General features: G+C 44.8%; 1 protein-coding gene across 9 annotated transcripts in view; it reads left to right on the forward strand.

The window, feature by feature from the left end:
• The window catches only part of CADM1 (cell adhesion molecule 1), a 337,698-nt gene extending 323,000 nt beyond the window's left edge, over window positions 1–14,698 (forward strand). For 5 of the 9 annotated variants that reach the window (XM_032285452.1, XM_032285453.1, XM_032285456.1 and 2 more), the window contains 2 exons: window positions 610–741; window positions 2,775–5,729. In XM_032285452.1, coding sequence (XP_032141343.1) covers window positions 610–741; window positions 2,775–2,893 — 251 coding nt within the window. In that variant the 3' untranslated portion in view covers window positions 2,894–5,729. Of the gene's footprint in view, window positions 1–609; window positions 742–2,774; window positions 5,730–9,677 lie in introns of those variants that run through there. The other 4 variants (XM_032285454.1, XM_032285458.1, XM_032285462.1 and 1 more) reach the window with 2 other exon arrangements.
• Window positions 14,699–16,421: the final 1,723 nt, after the last annotated feature.

The following is a 16,421-nucleotide window of genomic DNA, read 5'->3' on the forward strand; positions in this document are numbered from 1 at the left end:
TATTCCTTGCTGTCTCTTTTGAAATAGGTTTTTAGGTTTTAAATTGAGGCTTACTCCCTCATACATCCTAAATGTAGCAAGCCTGTCATCTGTCTTTAGTCTTATAATCCTTGTTTTATCTCGAGGCAGCCGTGGCTTTTGAGTCCCTTGCTTTTCCTATGCATATACCTAATCTATCAGGGAATAAAAGTCACTGGGCATTTATAGAAAGATTCTCCATCCTTGCCTTAAGGTGTCATTCAGAGCATCCTCAAATAGTCAGGTCAACCTCCTTAATTAGGCCTGCAACTGGATACAGATAGAGAGAACGCTAAGACTAGGTCAGGGCCAGGTAGACTATTTCTTCCTTCCCTGCCTCCCTAAACTTGTTCCACATGCATTAACCCTCCTATGCTGCTTATCATGAAATTGCCTTCTGGGGAGAACAGATCAGTTCAGCACTGGACAGGTCAGCCTGTTCCCTCAGTGTAACTCGATCCATCTCGATTGTCCTCTCTGACTCCTCCATTAAAAAAGAAGGTGACCCTCTGACCCTGGAGACAGTGTCGCCGGGGCTTCTGGTGACTTGTAGTAAGCTCTACATCCCTATTCCTCTTCTGATTTTAACAGATTCCCGAGCAGGTGAAGAAGGCTCGATCAGGGCAGTGGATCATGCCGTGATCGGTGGCGTCGTTGCGGTGGTGGTGTTCGCCATGCTGTGCTTGCTCATCATTCTGGGGCGCTATTTTGCCAGACATAAAGGTAAGCAAGGCTTCGGCAGGCAGGAGCAGCGTGTCCCCCCAGCTTCTGCCTTTGGAGACTTTACAAGGTTGTTCTTGATAGGCAATTTGATGTATGTGGCCACATGGCCTCTCTTGATTCCTGAAACTGGAAGAGGGAAAAAAAAAAAAAAAAAAAAAACCAGAAATCTTAGCAGCCGCTGATTAGGACTCTGGGAGTTGATGAGCAGCACTCCTTGATTCGGATTTTCTCTAAATATGAAGCTTTGTAGAGTTGTTATTCTGCCATCCATAACTGGGGATACAGGAAAAATGATAAAGTAGAGGCTGGTGTGCAAGATGTGGCATGAACCCCCAAAGGATAAACATGGAAAAAGCGCATCCACAACCTACTGTTTTATGAGGCAGAGGGGATCCCCCTGTTCTCTGGCCCCAGACTCTGAGTAAGCTGGTCACAGTGGCTAGAAGACTTCCTTGGTTTGATGTGCCCAGGTTAAAGAAATTTTTTTGCCTTAAAAGCCACATAAATATGTATTTTTAAAATTAGTGCAATTGATTTAAATTGCCATTAATCATCACACTTATCAACTGTGCAGTCTGGATGGGCAATCATCTTTTCCAATGCCCCTCCTCTCTGCCCCATGCTGCTCTGATCCTCTTCTCCTCTCTTGGTAATTTATTCTTCCTTTTCTTTGTCCGCCCTTGTCTCTCTCAGTTATTTTTCTCAAGCACTGTGCAGTGAGCTTGCAGAGTTTTCTAGGTGCTTGCATACTGCTTGATTGTTGAACTTGGGTTTGGGGGAAGGTCCCTTGAGCACAGCAGTGGAGGTCTAAGGTATTTAAGCACCTTTAGGATACAGAGTGCCTGTCTCAAGCATAAAACAGTTTAGGACAATCAGAGCTGTCCGTACTTCACCCTCGGCCCACACTCAGGAGGCAGTCTGTTTGGCCAAGAACTCCCAGCCTCTCGGTGGTAAGCTTGATAGAGACAGGAGGTAAGGCCAAAGAGCACAGCATCTGAGCAGCAGCTGTGAAGGACCAGGGTAAGGGAACATGTGTGTCACTCTACAGCAGGAAAAAAGGGTACCGAGAAGCGTTTGACCGCTTGCTTTCTCAGATTTGTCACTTTGAAAACCTGAAAATATAGCGAATGTCTCAACCCTTTTAAGTAGAAGACTCTTCAGGAATACAGTATGTAACAGGAGGAAGATTATTTGATTATGGCAGGCAGTTTAAGTTCTACCTATATAGCATACTGAGGTGCAGTCTTTGTCGTTCTCCATGTAAACTGTTGGGATTTGGTGATAAGAGTGTCCCTAACTTTGTAACATCTGTCTAATGTCATTATAAAGTGGCTGTGCCAATTAGCAAATCCATGAATCCGGGTCCAGGCTAGAGTTACATAATGAGAGAGACTCACTTGCTCATTAAGACAGTTCCCAAACCCTGACCCCAGCCGTTACAATGTCAAATTCTTTCTCAATCTGGAACCTCACTCTAACCTGGAAGACATAGGAAAATCAAACACACTTGTGCAAGTTCAAGCACATTCTCACCTATGCATAGGCAATAATGTTTCATAAAGACAGGAGACTGTGGTTCAGATAAATGAGTTGAGATGACGACAGAAGCATCATCAGGGCCCTAATTCATTTATTGGCTAATTGCTCTTCCCTTGCTTTGGTCTTTAACCATGTACGTGCATATATCTGGTCATTGGTGTTTACTGTTTATACGTTAGTCAGCAGCTCTCCAGCTTTCTGCATTTTTAGCTCCCATTCACGTCTTCTTCTGCTGACATCCTCTGGTCATAATCACTGCTCTAATGTCTCATTTGCTGAATTATATCGCAGCGGTTCAGTTGGAGTGGTGCCTTTGGAACCCCCGGATCCCCATTTGTCTCACCCACCCCGCTCTCTTCTTCCAATTGTTTTTTCCCCTCTGCTGCCTGCACACCACTTCGGCTGATGATGGCCATAAAGCAAGTTGCCATCTCTGTACCACTTTACACAGAGGCCATCAGACAGTCACGGTGCTTTACCCCTTCATCTTTCAGGTACATACTTCACTCATGAAGCCAAAGGAGCCGATGACGCAGCAGACGCAGACACAGCTATAATCAATGCAGAAGGAGGACAGAACAACTCCGAAGAAAAGAAAGAGTACTTCATCTAGATCAGCCTTTTTGTTTCAATGAGGTGTCCAACTGGCCCTATTTAGATGATAAAGAGACAGTGATATTGGAACTTGCGAGAAATTCGTGTGTTTTTTTATGAATGGGTGGAAAGGTGTGAGACTGGGAAGGCTTGGGATTTGCTGTGTAAAAAAAAAAAAAATGTTCTTTGGAAAGTACACTCTGCTGTTTGACACCTCTTTTTTTGTTTGTTTGTTAATTTGTTTAATTTTTATTTCTTCCTACCAAGTCAAACTTGGATACTTGGATTTAGTTTCAGTAGATTGCAGAAAATTCTGTGCCTTGTTTTTTGTTTGTTTGTTGCGTTCCTTTTTTTTCTCCCTTTGTGCACATTTATACCCGTCCCCCCCAAATTTTGGATTTTTTCCAAAATCTCCCATTTTGGAATTTGCCTGCTGGGATTCCTTAGACTCTTTTCCTTCCCTGTTTTGTTCTTATTTTTACTTTCTTTTGTTTATTTTTGTGGTAACTGCTTTCTGTTCCAAATTCAGTTTCATAAAAGGAGAACCAGCACAGCTTAGATTTCATAGTTCAGAATTTAGTGTATCCATAATGCATTCTTCTCTGTTGTCGTAAAGATTTGGGTGAACAAACAATGAAAACTCTTTGCTGCTGCCCATGTTTCAAATACTTAGAGCAGTGAAGACTAGAAAATTAGACTGTGATTCAGAAAATGTTCTGTTTGCTGTGGAACTACATTACTGTACAGGGTTATCTGCAAGTGAGGTGTGTCACAATGAGATTGAATCTGTCTTTAATTCTGTATCTGTAGACGGCTCAGTATAGATACCCCACGCTGTCCAGAAAGGCTTGGGGCGGAAAGGACTCCTCCTTTTTCCATGCCCTAAACAGACCTGACAGGTGAGGTCTGTTCCTTTTATATAAGTGGACAAATTTGAGTTGCCACAGGAGGGGAAGTAGGGAGGGGGGAAATATAGTTCTGCTCTGGTTGTTTCTGTCCAAGTGATTCCATCCACCTTTCCCAATCGGCCTTACTTCTCACTAATTTGTAGGAAAAAGCAAGTCCGTGTGTCGTGCGAATGACTGAATGGGACAGGGTTAATTTTTTTTTTTCCTTTGTGCTTAGTTAGGAAGGCAGTAGGATGTGGCCTGCATGTACTGTATATTACAGATATTTGTCATGCTGGGATTTCCAACTCGAATCTGTGTGAAACTTTCATTCCTTCAGATTTGGCTTGACAAAGGCAGGAGGTACAAAAGAAGGGCCGGTATTGTTCTCACACTGGTCTGCTGTCGCTCTCAGTTCTCGATAGGTCAGAGCAGAGGTGGAAAAACAGCATGTAGGGATTTTCAGTTACTTAACCAAAACTCAAATGTGAGTGTTTTTATCTTTTTACCTTTCATACACTAGCCTTGGCCTCTTTCCTCAGCCTTAAGAACCATCTGCCAAAAATTACTGATCCTCGCATGATGGCAGCCATAGTGCATAGCTACTAAAATCAATTACCTTGAACATATCTTAGATGGGGAGCCTCGGGAAAAGGTAGAGGAGTCCAAGTTGCCATTTACATTTTTTAAAGAAGTGTGGGGATTTTCACTGAAATGTCTAGGAAATCTAGAAGTAGTCCTGAAGGACAAAAACTAAACTCTTACCATATGTTTGGTAAGGCTCCAGACTCCAGATAACAGTCCCTATGGAAAGATGGCATCAAAAAAGATAGATCTATATATATATATATATAAATATATATTCTATTACATTTTCAGTGAGTAATTTTGGATTTTGCAAGGTGCATTTTTACTATTGTTACATTATGTGGAAAACTTATGCTGATTTATTTAAGGGGAAAAAAGTGTCAACTCTTTGTTATTTGAAAACGTGTTTATTTTTCTTGTTTTTATTTTAACCTTTGATAGAAGCATTGCAATATGGGGGCCTTTTGGGAACGGACTGGTATGTAAAAGAAAACCCATTATTGAGCAGCATTTTATTTACCCCTCTCCTGTCCCTAGGCACTTAACCAAGACGAAAAGCCACAACGAACATCCCTTTTTCAATGAATTTTATAACGTGCAGCTCTATTCCGAGCCCTTAGCACCCATTCTGACCATAGTGTAACCACATCCAAGGGTGAGAATCATTTAGCATGTTGTTGAAAAGTTTTTTTCAGTTGTTCTTTTTAGAAAAAAAAAAAAAAAACAAAAAACAAAAAAATCACACCATTGCTCACAGAATTGGCATCTCATTTTTGGGACCTCCCATCTTTCTGTTTTGAAAAGTGTACAGTAGTGCAGTGTTCCTGATGTAACTTTATGGCTTACAATGTTGACATGTCTCAGGTTCATGTGTTTCGATTGGTGTTTTCCGTCTCAGGTAGATTGCAAAGTGTAGGCCCCACACATTGGAAAAAAAATAATAATAAAACAAAGCAAAAACAGGAAATTATGGATTTTAGTTGTATATTGGTTTATGTATTTTTTCTTAAGTATACAGTGCACTGTTTGAAATGTATTGTTGAGTATTACTTTGTACAGGTTGGTCGCTTTTTTTCGAGTGAAGAAAGAACAAACTTGTTTTTTTGTGTTTTTAAAGGAATATAAAATAATGAAGGATGTATAATTGATGCCAAATAAGCTTGTTCTTTAGTCACACCGACGTCTTACTTTTCCCTTTAGGCCAGTTCTGTTTTAAGGTGTACATGGACAATGTTACGGTGTAAGAAACTCCATATCCATTATGTTCCCATTCGCATTTTGTATTGGTTCATGTATACCATTTTTACAAAAAAAAGAAAAAAAAAGAAGTACTATAAAATATCTGTCTTCTTAATAAAAAAAATTAATGTTACAAAGTGATCCTTTAATCTCTTTATGGACTTCTTAACGGACGCCACCGAGTGAGAGAAGAGATGGGCCTCTGGTCCCAGCTTCCTCCTTAGGACCGTGTGCGGGGCCAAGAATGCTGGCGGCAGATGCTAGGCCATGCTGCCGGCTGGGTTGCTGGGGACCGCGTTCTCTCTCCTCCTCCGCTCATCCTTCCTGTCCTTGTTCTCTTCCCCACTCTCAGTGGACAGGTGAGCCGGGTGCCGTGGCTGAGTCTGGGCTCCTGCGTGGACTCAGCGATTTGTGCAGGTGTGCGAGCTGTCGTGGTGGGCCCGCGGGAACAGGCTGCTCCTGTGGACGTGTCTCCTGCACTCATCCCCTCTCTCACCCCCCACCCCACCAACTTCCCTGTGTTGGCTGCTCCACCTGTCTCTTACTTTGGGATTTTGTGTCTTAACAATTCATTCTACCTTCTTCATTTAAAGTTCTTTCTCCTTTCATAAAAAGACGTGAGCCGTGGAGGACTGGCTTGGCTGCCTGCAGAAGATTGTTCTCACTTACAGTTTAGGTTGCCGAGACTTCCAGGCCTGGGTAGACAGCAGGATTTGGTCCATTGTCATCGTCCTTGCCTTGCAGGCTGAAGTGAGCAATGACTACACATTATGGTGGCTGATCTTCTAAATGCACAGATAATGTCTGGCCAGGCCCAAAGTGCCCTTTTCCCACCATCCCCCCAGCTGTGGTTGAGTTTCCCTTTTCTCCCTTGGCCATGTAATGGGGAAGGTACCACAGGAAAAGAAAAGGTAAGCTCCAGAAAGGCCGAAGCCTGTGCATCTCCGCTTGGACCACCTCCATCCTGGCCTGGCCTCTTATCTGTCTCTGTAAAAAAGTCACTTAACCAGATAAGCAGTTATTGAGCACCTGCCGTATGTCCAGCATAGTGAGGGATGCAGAGAAGTATAAGACAGTCTCTGGAGGCCAGGTGGGGCGTCAGTTATTCCACATGAAAACATGAAGTGACCCTGAGCCATGGATGTCCCACCGAATACAGTGAAGCACAGGGAGTACTATGGGAATTTTCTGGAGAAGCGAAATCAGTGAAGGGAAGGGAAGAGAAATCCCCAGATAGCTTCACGTAGGAGCTGGGACCCCAGCTGGATCTTAAGGGATAATCTCGCGGAGAAGGAAAGTGAGTCAGAAGTACAGAGGGCGACAAGCCCAGCCAGCCGCTGATTTGTATGGGGAGAAGAAAGAAATCAGTTCTGTGTGCAGGGTGGGATGTGTCTTGCGGCTGTGCTAAAAAGTCCAGGCAGAGTCATCAAGACTTCAGTGACCTCTCTTAGCCTCTGCCGGAGGGCAAGGAGCAGTAGGGAGCACTCGTTCGTTGCCTCTCTATAAAAAGACCCAGAGAGATGGAATAGAATAAGGATCAAAAGTGCACACTAGAATGAGGCTGCCTGCATTCACATCCCTGTCCCATCACGTAGCAGTGAAACCTCCAATGAGTAGCCCAGCCTACCTGGCTTCAGTCTCCTGCTCTGCAAGGTGGACATCACCATAGCCTCAAAGGTTGTTAAGAGAGATCAATGAGATATGCAGTCAGTGCCCAGTGCTCAGTCAAAAAGGTGGCAGACACTACATGTTCATTACCTGTCAGTCACAGGATAGAGGAGATGATGACTCTAAAGACAGAAGGTTACCCATGGCTATGAAGAAGTGGTCACCACTCAGAGGGAGCTCTGCGTGTTCCTGTGCATATAGACACATCATGTCCTTGCAAACCATGACTTCGAAGGTTTAATGACCCTTTTCTCTTCACCACTCATTAGCAGAGTTATGCCAAGTCACGTAGCATGCAGTATGTTTAGTCTCCTCACCCTTTTCCCTCTTGTCCGCAGCATGAGGCTCCAGGTTTATTCTGTACCCTACAGAAAAGGGACCCAGAAGTTCCTGGAGCTGAGGCAGACAGGAGGTGGTGACTGCTGCACATTTGCCTTTTGAGCTCCACTGGGTATGCAAATGAGAAGGTGCTAGAAGCAATTCCTGCTCAAAGGAGCTTGATAAGTTGTCCGCTCCTTCATTTGAGGAGCGTGTACGAGAGTGAAAATGGCCCTCGTTTCCTCCAGAGAGTTTCCCCAAATGTTTTGGCCTGGCATTATCCAAATACATCAACTGGAACCCCGAGGTGATATGCGGGTGTTAATTGGTGCAATCTTTCACTGTCCTCTGTCTACTTGAAATGTAATTCTTATACCATTGTGGACTTGCTCCATGGAGGAATGCTTCTTTAATTCTGTCATCCAGAACCTCAAAGAAACCATGCAGTCACGGTGCTACAGGTAAAAAGACCCTGCTTAAGTGAAGGTATTTTTGTTTTATTATAAAATTATGCCCAAGATTGATACACCTTTTTGCCAGGATCCCAAATACACAGCGCTTTGTCATGAAGAAATGGCAGCCAAATTCCTTCAGGGTGAAATGTGTATTCACAGCCATACATGTATAGTTTTGAAGCACTTGATGTCCTGGCCCCCTGTACAGAAGAAAGAAGGGACTCTTGGCCATCATCCATGACCTTGTGGCTCAGTACCATATTAAAGTCTGGAAGTCACACAGTAGTCACCCAGCAAGTACCAGCCGATTAAAGGGAGAATAGTCAAGCACCTGGCTGCCTGAGCCTTACGTTAAACCTAATCTGAATGGGCCACCTGTGCTGTATTTCAAACGTTGATGTTTGCATGTCCATCCTTCCTACAGGCGGCTTTGAAGAGTTGAGCCAGCCAGTCTTGAGAGCTATTGGCCCCATCATTCTCAAGGACCCACTGGAATAATATCAGGGAATAACATTTTGGGTAATGGCTAAGCAAAGCCTTAGCATTGTATCATACATTGTGAGGGGACTTCGGAATGCGATATGGCATATTTTAAAAGTGCAAACCATAGTCCTTGCCTTATTTGTGTTTTTCTCAAAACGTTGAAATATGCCTCTAGTAGGAGCTGCACGAGTCAGTGTCCCCACCACGCTCTCACATCATTACACATGAGCATCCCTGAACTGAGGCCTGAAAGCAAAAATCTTCTCTGTCTTCCAATCCTCAGCTTCCAGGCTCTTCAGTACACAGGAAACTTTGTTTTGTCTTTTATGTTTTTTTTGATTTTTTTCATTCCCAAATGAACATAAAACGTCTACTGCCCCTGGTGGTCAGTGTTGGGAAATACAACTCGAGCCTTGCCTATTGAAATGCGGAATTAATTCCAACAAGGGACTGACCTTGTCTACTGCTTTATCTCTCACACGCAAGCACACCCACCTCCGCCTCCCATTTTACTCCATCCTAATCCTTCAAAGTGTTGGGCTGGGGAAAGTGAGGACCACTACTGAGGGGCAAATCAACCGGTTCTCTGGGCCTGGGACTTCAGCTACCCTCCAGATGTGCACAGGTTCACAGTCATATTTCAGACATGACCGCCTCAAATCTTCCTGAAGAGCTATCTTCTCAGGTTAATTAATCACCAGGCTTAAACTTGCTGTTACCAGCAGGAAGTCCATCCTGAAGTCAGCAATGTTACTATTGCATCTTCTAATACTGTTTATCCTGCATTAGTGTTTACTTAGGGGGAAAATTGATCTGTAATTGATATTTCAGTCTTCCAGAGCTGGTGTTGGAAGAGCCTAATGCAGGCCTTTAATAGCAAGCAAATATTTAAATCCCTTAATGGTTGCTGAATATTGAAATGTGTGACTTTATTACTCTTTTTGGTTTGTTTTCTCTGTAGTTGTGTATTTCATCGTTTAAACTTGCAGTGGATGCTGGCAAGCTCAAGTCTAGCTAATCCACAAAAGCTGTTTGCCCAGACACAGCAGACCTGATTAGAAAGTATTGCTATGGAAGGGAATCTTCTGCACTAATCAGTCTCTGTTAGCTAGTGACGAAATTACTATCCATCTCTCTCTCTTTCTCTTTCTCTCCCTCTCTCTAGGCCTGTTTTCTCTAACCTCCTCTCCCAGAATAAAGTGATGGGGGCAGCTATAGTGTTGCAATTAGGAACATGAATCTTTTATCGTTTGGACAAGGAAGGGAAAATGCCATTACTGTCAACTGAAATGTCCTGCTTGGGTTTTTTGCTCCCACTTCCCTGCCAAAGCCCATTGCTGCCGCTGAAAGTGTGTAACATTCACAGCTGTTCTTGATGGCTTGATTCTTAACACAGCCAGAAATGTAGCCCGGGAGATGCTTAAGACAGTTTATGGAAAATAATAGATTTCCTTGCAGAGACACCAATGCATCGAGAAGGGCCTTGAGTCACGTTAGCCCCAGCCAAGATCACCAATTTTCTCTCTATCTGGCTTCAGTTCCAAAGGCTATTGCTAAAAAAAAAAAAAAAAAAAAAAAAAAAAAAAATCCAGGCCCTCTTGAATTCTCTGTGTTTTCCCGGTTGGTTTCTATCAGCACCCACAAGTCTCTGGCTATGGCGCCCTTTGTCTCACCACTCACCTGCAGCAGCTGTAAGACCTGAAAAGAAGCCATGTCTACAGAAGTGGAAAGAAAAGGATGCTACCAAGGGGAGAAGAAGAACTCCCAGGAAAGCCACCAGATGAGCACTGAGACTAGGTCCACCACCAGCTGGGCGCTCCAGAGACAGACGGCTATGTTGGATGCCACCCTACCTTCCCAGCACAAGAGAGGGGTCCCTTCTTCCCTGTGTGGCATCTCCGCGTGGCCATCAGGAATTTTAAGAAGTGGTGTAGTTAGTTCCGCTAGCTCCATCACTGTGCCCTGACCACTCTCAGACCCAGCCCTTAGTTAGGGTCTTCTGGGATTGGCACTCCCTTTGGCAGGTAGAAGGGAGTGGCTTCCCAGTCACAGATACTGGGAAGCCTGAAAGAATGAAACAGCAAACAGTGCCTCACAAGTTTGCAGCTTTCAGACTGTTTCTGCAAAAGCATGTCAAAGCCATGTGTCTCTGCCCAACTGTGTCTCCCCAGTCGTGCCTGGAAGTAAAGGTTGGAGGATATGGGCTGGCAGGCAATGGCCAGCTCTCTCTCCCTTTCACTCTAGTATCAGCTGCAGACACCCCCAGTGAGTGCCACCACTCTCCCGCTGTTTTCATTCTCAGCTTCTCCTAAATGGAAACCATTAATCATACTAAATTGTGCAATGATTCCGTGATAGGGAGAATGCTGATGGCAAAAATCATTCTCCTTTGTTGTGCCAGGCAGGCAAAAGGCAGAAGTATTAGCTTGTCGCCCTGCCTGGCTCCTTGCAAATGCTGACCATGTGTTTGCCTACGCAGCTGCCTCTATGCACACAGCTTATTTTAGCACTGGTCTAAGGCATTCCAACTGTTGACAGAAAACAAGGCCATTTCTTCCTTAGTCCTAGGACTGCCAGGAAGACTGTAACTGCTGGTGCTCCCTGAAGTCTCTCCCATCTCAAGATCCCCATATCAGAGGTAGGGATGATACAGGACTCATGCGGAAAACTCAAGATGGTCTCAGATGGGGTGAGCTGGTGGGGTAAGCCGTGCCCCCTATGTAGTTCTGCCAGCTGGATTGCAGAAGAAGCCAGGTGTGGGTACCAAGGAGGCTTTTTGCCTTTCAGAATTTGACGTCTGCTTCATTTTCGACAAGCCTCTTTGTAAGCCACCCCTTCTGAATTAGAATCATTTTCCAAAAGCTCTTAAGCTATGATTAATGCCAGGGCTGTTTTTAACAATCATCCTGCCAGTCTTAAGCTGTAGTCATTTTCAATAATTTGGAGTGCTCAAAGGCAAGCCAGGAGTTTGTTGACAACAAAACCCATAAGAGCACAGCCAGGCAGCCACAAAAGATGGAAAAGCAAAGGGACCATTTGGGCTTAGCTGGCTTTCTGCTCCCAGAGTTTCACCACTAAAAGTTTGATTGAACACTCACAATGCATTAAGGATCCAACTGTGAACATGGCTCCGCGAGAGGGCTGCCAGGCTGGCTTTTGTGTGAACAAGCAAGCCGCGTGTTTGGGGGGCTCCGGGTTTATTTATGGACACGTGTGGTTCATTCATGCCGTCCCCAAACCGGAGTGTCCTCGTTTGTCTTCCCTCTGCCAACATGGAAGACCAAGAAAGAAATCCAGTTGCTTTGCTCTGGGGCTGTTTGCTTCCCGTGAATGCTGAGCAAGTCTCTGGCCAAGACATGGGAATCCTGCTCCGTAGATGGCCCCGGCTGTTTCCCCAGCCTTGTGTGTTAAACTAGCATTCTCTTTTTAATCTTGGCAATTTCATGCTAGAGTCTCCATCTGTTTGAAAAGCCCAAACCGAAGGAAGTTACCATTTGAAGTGTCCGTGATTGCAGATTTACTTCGACTCAGCTTCAGATAAGCACTTATTTCTAGCTCATTACTTCCTCCGGTAGGAAAGGGTCAGCTCCGGGTGATGGGAGTTTAACCCAATGAATTTGGTGTGATGGATAGATATTTGTGTCTCCATTCGACTCTGCCACTGCACCAAGTATTATGTAGAGTGTGTTGCCAGCCAGGGAGAACACAGATCCCTGAGTATAGCTGGGAGCTTTTATTAGCTAACTTCCAATAAACTCCCTTCAACCATGAATCACAGCAGAGCCTCCGCCCTGCGCTCCACATGGCCTTGGCGGTATCTATCATGTCCCCTCTCTGTCTCTATTCGCTTCACGCCCCTTTCTTCTGTGGCAGAATGAACAGATTTCTAGTGTTGGGCCCCTAGAGCTGTGTTTCTGTCTTGGATAGAGGGGCCCGAAAGGAAAATCGTAACCTATCAGGACTTTGTTTCCCTACACCCCTTGTTTGCTGGCTTTCCCTGGCAACTTTTCAGGGGAGTCTTTGCGACATCATCCCCCTTAGCATGGCACCTGCTCTAGGATCCTGAGGGTTGGGGAAATGAAAAGCTTCCTCTAAGCCTACTGCTTCCTTTATATTCCATCTCAGTTTAATCAGTCTACCAAACTAAAAACCTGGGTTATTTGCCTCTACTGGTTTCCAATTCCTGCCCATTGCCCCTAAATACTCTCAAACTTGACTCGAATGCATCATTTCCCTGTCACTCACCTGGTCCAGGCCCTTTACCTTCAAATGAAGGAATGTGGCAGCCTCTGGTCTGGCTTCCCTTCCTCCTCCCCCAGGCCCCTCACCATCCCTCCCTTGCTGGGGAACCACTCTTGGTTCACTTTTGACTGCAGACTAAATCCAAATCCTCACAATCTGCCTTCAATTCAGTTCGGCCTTTCAGTGTTACCCTGAGATCCTCCACTGCCCATGGCCCCTGGCCCCTATCCTATCCCACCTCTGTGCCTTTGAATATTCAGGGGGTGTCCTCCTCCTTTTGAGAATGTCTCTGCCTCCTTCAGGTTGCTTCTCTGTGCTTTTTCAATTCCTCATGCTTACCTCAATTTGTGTCCTTATCACATATCTGAACTGTTTGTTTACCTTTCCATCTCCCTCAATAAAAACAGTAAATTCCTGGAGAGTAGAGACCGTATCTGATCCAGCTCCATATCTCCGAAGCCAAGTGCAGTATCTGGCCCTGTGCTCAATAAATTATTGAATAATAAGAGATTTTTTTTTCATCCCTGGTTGGATGGGTCTTTCAAGTGTCTGTCTCTTTCTTAGAAATATCTTGGTAAGGCCTGGGTTTCCTTTTTCTTTCTAACCAGCAATTCTAAAGTTTTGAGAACTTCCTCTGTATGCTTTGTTAAATTTTTGTTTGGGTTTGGTTTTTAAAATGTTGTTTCTTGCTCTGTCACTGTCGACATCATTTTTTCCCCACGTCTCCCTTCTTCTATCTCTCTAAGCCGTTTTCTCCATTAAGGTCAGAAAGCATAGTGCCTGTGCCCTAGAAACATTTCAAGAGCCTGTGAACATACTTGAGACCTGGAAAGAAAAAAAAAATAATATATATATATATGGGCTCTAAAATCCAGGGAAGGCCAGAAAACTATAAAATCAAATGTATTAATTGTTTAATTAAATATCTACAAAACCATAATAATGTCACCAGCAAAATTCAGCCTAACTGAACTGGTAAATAATCAGAAACTGTACTCAACATGGGATCCTAATATATGTAACACAGTGTGGAATGGAGTCTTCATAAATAGAGGTTCTAGGGACTGCACAGGCTTCCAAACAGTCTCTCCTCTGTCTTCCTTCTTTTCTTTTCTTTTCCTCTTTCTCTCCCTCTCTTTCTCGCTCTCTCTTCTCTGAATCTTGCACCCCAACTCTGGGCACGTAGAGCAAGTTCTGGAGGGAGCCAACCCAGAAAAGAACCAGACCTGCCAGGTGGGCAGAGTGAACTGTCGCATGGGCCGTCAACCTCTCCCGGAAGACCAGAATCTGACATATACACCTGGGGGCTCAGGATGGAAAGCTGAGCTACCCAACTATGCAGAGTGAACTTTTAGCTTTCCTTAGTGACTGATTCTCCTGGGTCCAGCAACGGCAATCTGTAGAGATCTCTGACCTGTACACCCAGCTTCCAATCTGTACAGCAAATTGTCAGTGTGAACACCCTGGGCTGTGAAGAGCAGGCGACTTCTCTGTCCACTGCCGTTTTCTGGCTTAGGGGTTTTGTTTTGGTGTGTGTGGGAGGTGGGCAGGCTGGTGGTGATGAGCTCTGACTCCAGGAGCCAGTATTCATGAGTAGTGTTTCCAGCTGTGCCTCTGATTCAGCCATGACCTTGGGCAAATCGCTTCCTCCCTGGGCCCTGCTCTCCAGCTGTACAGAGCCTCAATCCCAAAGTTATTTGTAAAGTGCTTTGACATCTCAGATCCTAGGCACGGTAAAGAGCAAAAATACTGCTGTTGTTGTAGAGCATTTAAAACCCTAAGGAAAATATGCGTTGCTCCCTCTTGAGTTGAAAATTAAAAAGCTGTAATAATTGACGACTAATTCCATTGTTGCTTTATGATGTCGTCGCCATCCTGGGATCATCTTCTTTTTGCTCTTTTTCTTTATAAAAAATAAATAAAGACTCCTTGGTGAAGAATGGCTTTCATTTAGTAAATAATTTTGACATGTGTAATTACTTCTGTGACGTAACAACCTCGCTTGGCTGAAAAAAAAAAAAACACACCCCCACTGCAGCCTTCCATCCCTGGTGCTCCATAAAGTAATTGTGCAATTAGGAAGAAGTGGCTGGAGCATCGCGTTTCTCTATATTTTAAGTTAGGAGTCTGACTTTGACTCCCTGCTTGCTGGAGTGGGTGAGCCAGCCCGTTATTAAAAAAACAATTATGCTGTTAAAAAATCAGGAGCTCCACAAGTGAAGAGCATCGATTGGCAAGGGCTGGTCAGTTATCACCAGAAGGTCCTGACAACACACTAATAGGTTTTTCTGAAGATCCAATCAAATTTTCTAGGCAGAGGCTTGAGGTGTTCCACATGGGATAATGCTTGTCCTGGGCAGTATTGATTTCAGCATGTGGCTCCCTCTTCTCTCCCCTCTTACCGCCTCCCGCTCTTCTCCTGCTGCTACTTTTTCTTTTTTCGGTAATAAAGACTTGAGCTTTGTATTCCATGTTAACAGTCTGATGGGGGAAGGGAGAGCCTCCCAAGCCTCATCTGCCCTTGACTTGGTGCCTCTCTGCACCATCTCCTTTGTTACTGTATCCCTAGAGTCAGATAGATACAGTGTCACCTGCTCTGCTTCTCCCTGACCTTGTGGATTTCATTCTAGTTGCTGCTTCCAGCCTGGCCAGCAAACCTTCTTAGAAGAAATTCTGTTAAAAAGTCTGCTGGGAAGGAGGAAATGAAATGGGTTGAAGTCACAGAGGTTTCTGGTATCCCCCACCCCACAAGTAAATAATTCCCTGGGGCAAGGAGAGGGTGTTGGTTTATGCACACGTGTGTGTGTGTGTGTGTGTGTGGTGCCGTGCACGCACACATGGTGGGAGGGACGCAAGCCTACAAGATGCAGTGGTACAGATTTAGGCGTTGACCAGGCTATAAGACAAAAGAGCATGTGGGGATGGATGGGGACAGGGATCCAGCCTACCCTCTAGCCAAGCTTTCTGTCCTGACATGGAGCTGCAACTTCTTTTTTTGTTGTTTGTTTTTTTGAAACAGAGTTTCGCTCTTGCTGCCCAGGCTGGAGTGCAGTGGCAAGATCTCAGCTCACTGAAACCTCCGCCTCCTGGGTTCAAGTCATTCTCCTGCCTCAACTTCCCAAGTAGCTGGGATTACAGGTGCCCACCGCCACACCCAGCTAATATTTTTCTATTTTTAGTAGAGACAGAGTTTCAGGCTGGTCTTGAACTCCTGACCTCAGGTGATCCACCTGCCTCGGCCTCCCAAAGTGCTGGGATTACAGGAGTGAGCCACCACGCCCGGCCAGAGTTGCAACTTCTTGGAGGAAGGGATATCTTTTTTTCTAATTCACACAAAGATGTCTGGACCATCAATGGCCTGGAGAGATGTGGCAGAGACTCAGAGCCTCCAGGATCTGGCGTAAGTCCACTACTGTGCACTGATGTATCCGAGCCCTGGCCACTCCCCACAAACATCCCTGGATGAAACGAACGTGTTAGAGATGTCTTAGGTTGATGCAAAAGTAGTTGAGGTTTTTGCTGTTGCTTTTTCTTTAATGACAAAAACCACAATTACTTTTGAACCAACCCTAATAAAACACTCCTTGTGCCCATTCCATGATTGTTAGTATTTTCATTGTACTCAGGGTCCCTAGGGCTGCTTTTCAGATATATCAATTGACATTCA

The sequence above is a fragment of the Sapajus apella genome, unplaced genomic scaffold (genome assembly GCF_009761245.1).
Source record: "Sapajus apella isolate SASKATOON/1434 unplaced genomic scaffold, GSC_monkey_1.0 scaffold16, whole genome shotgun sequence".
NCBI lineage: Eukaryota > Metazoa > Chordata > Mammalia > Primates > Cebidae > Sapajus > Sapajus apella.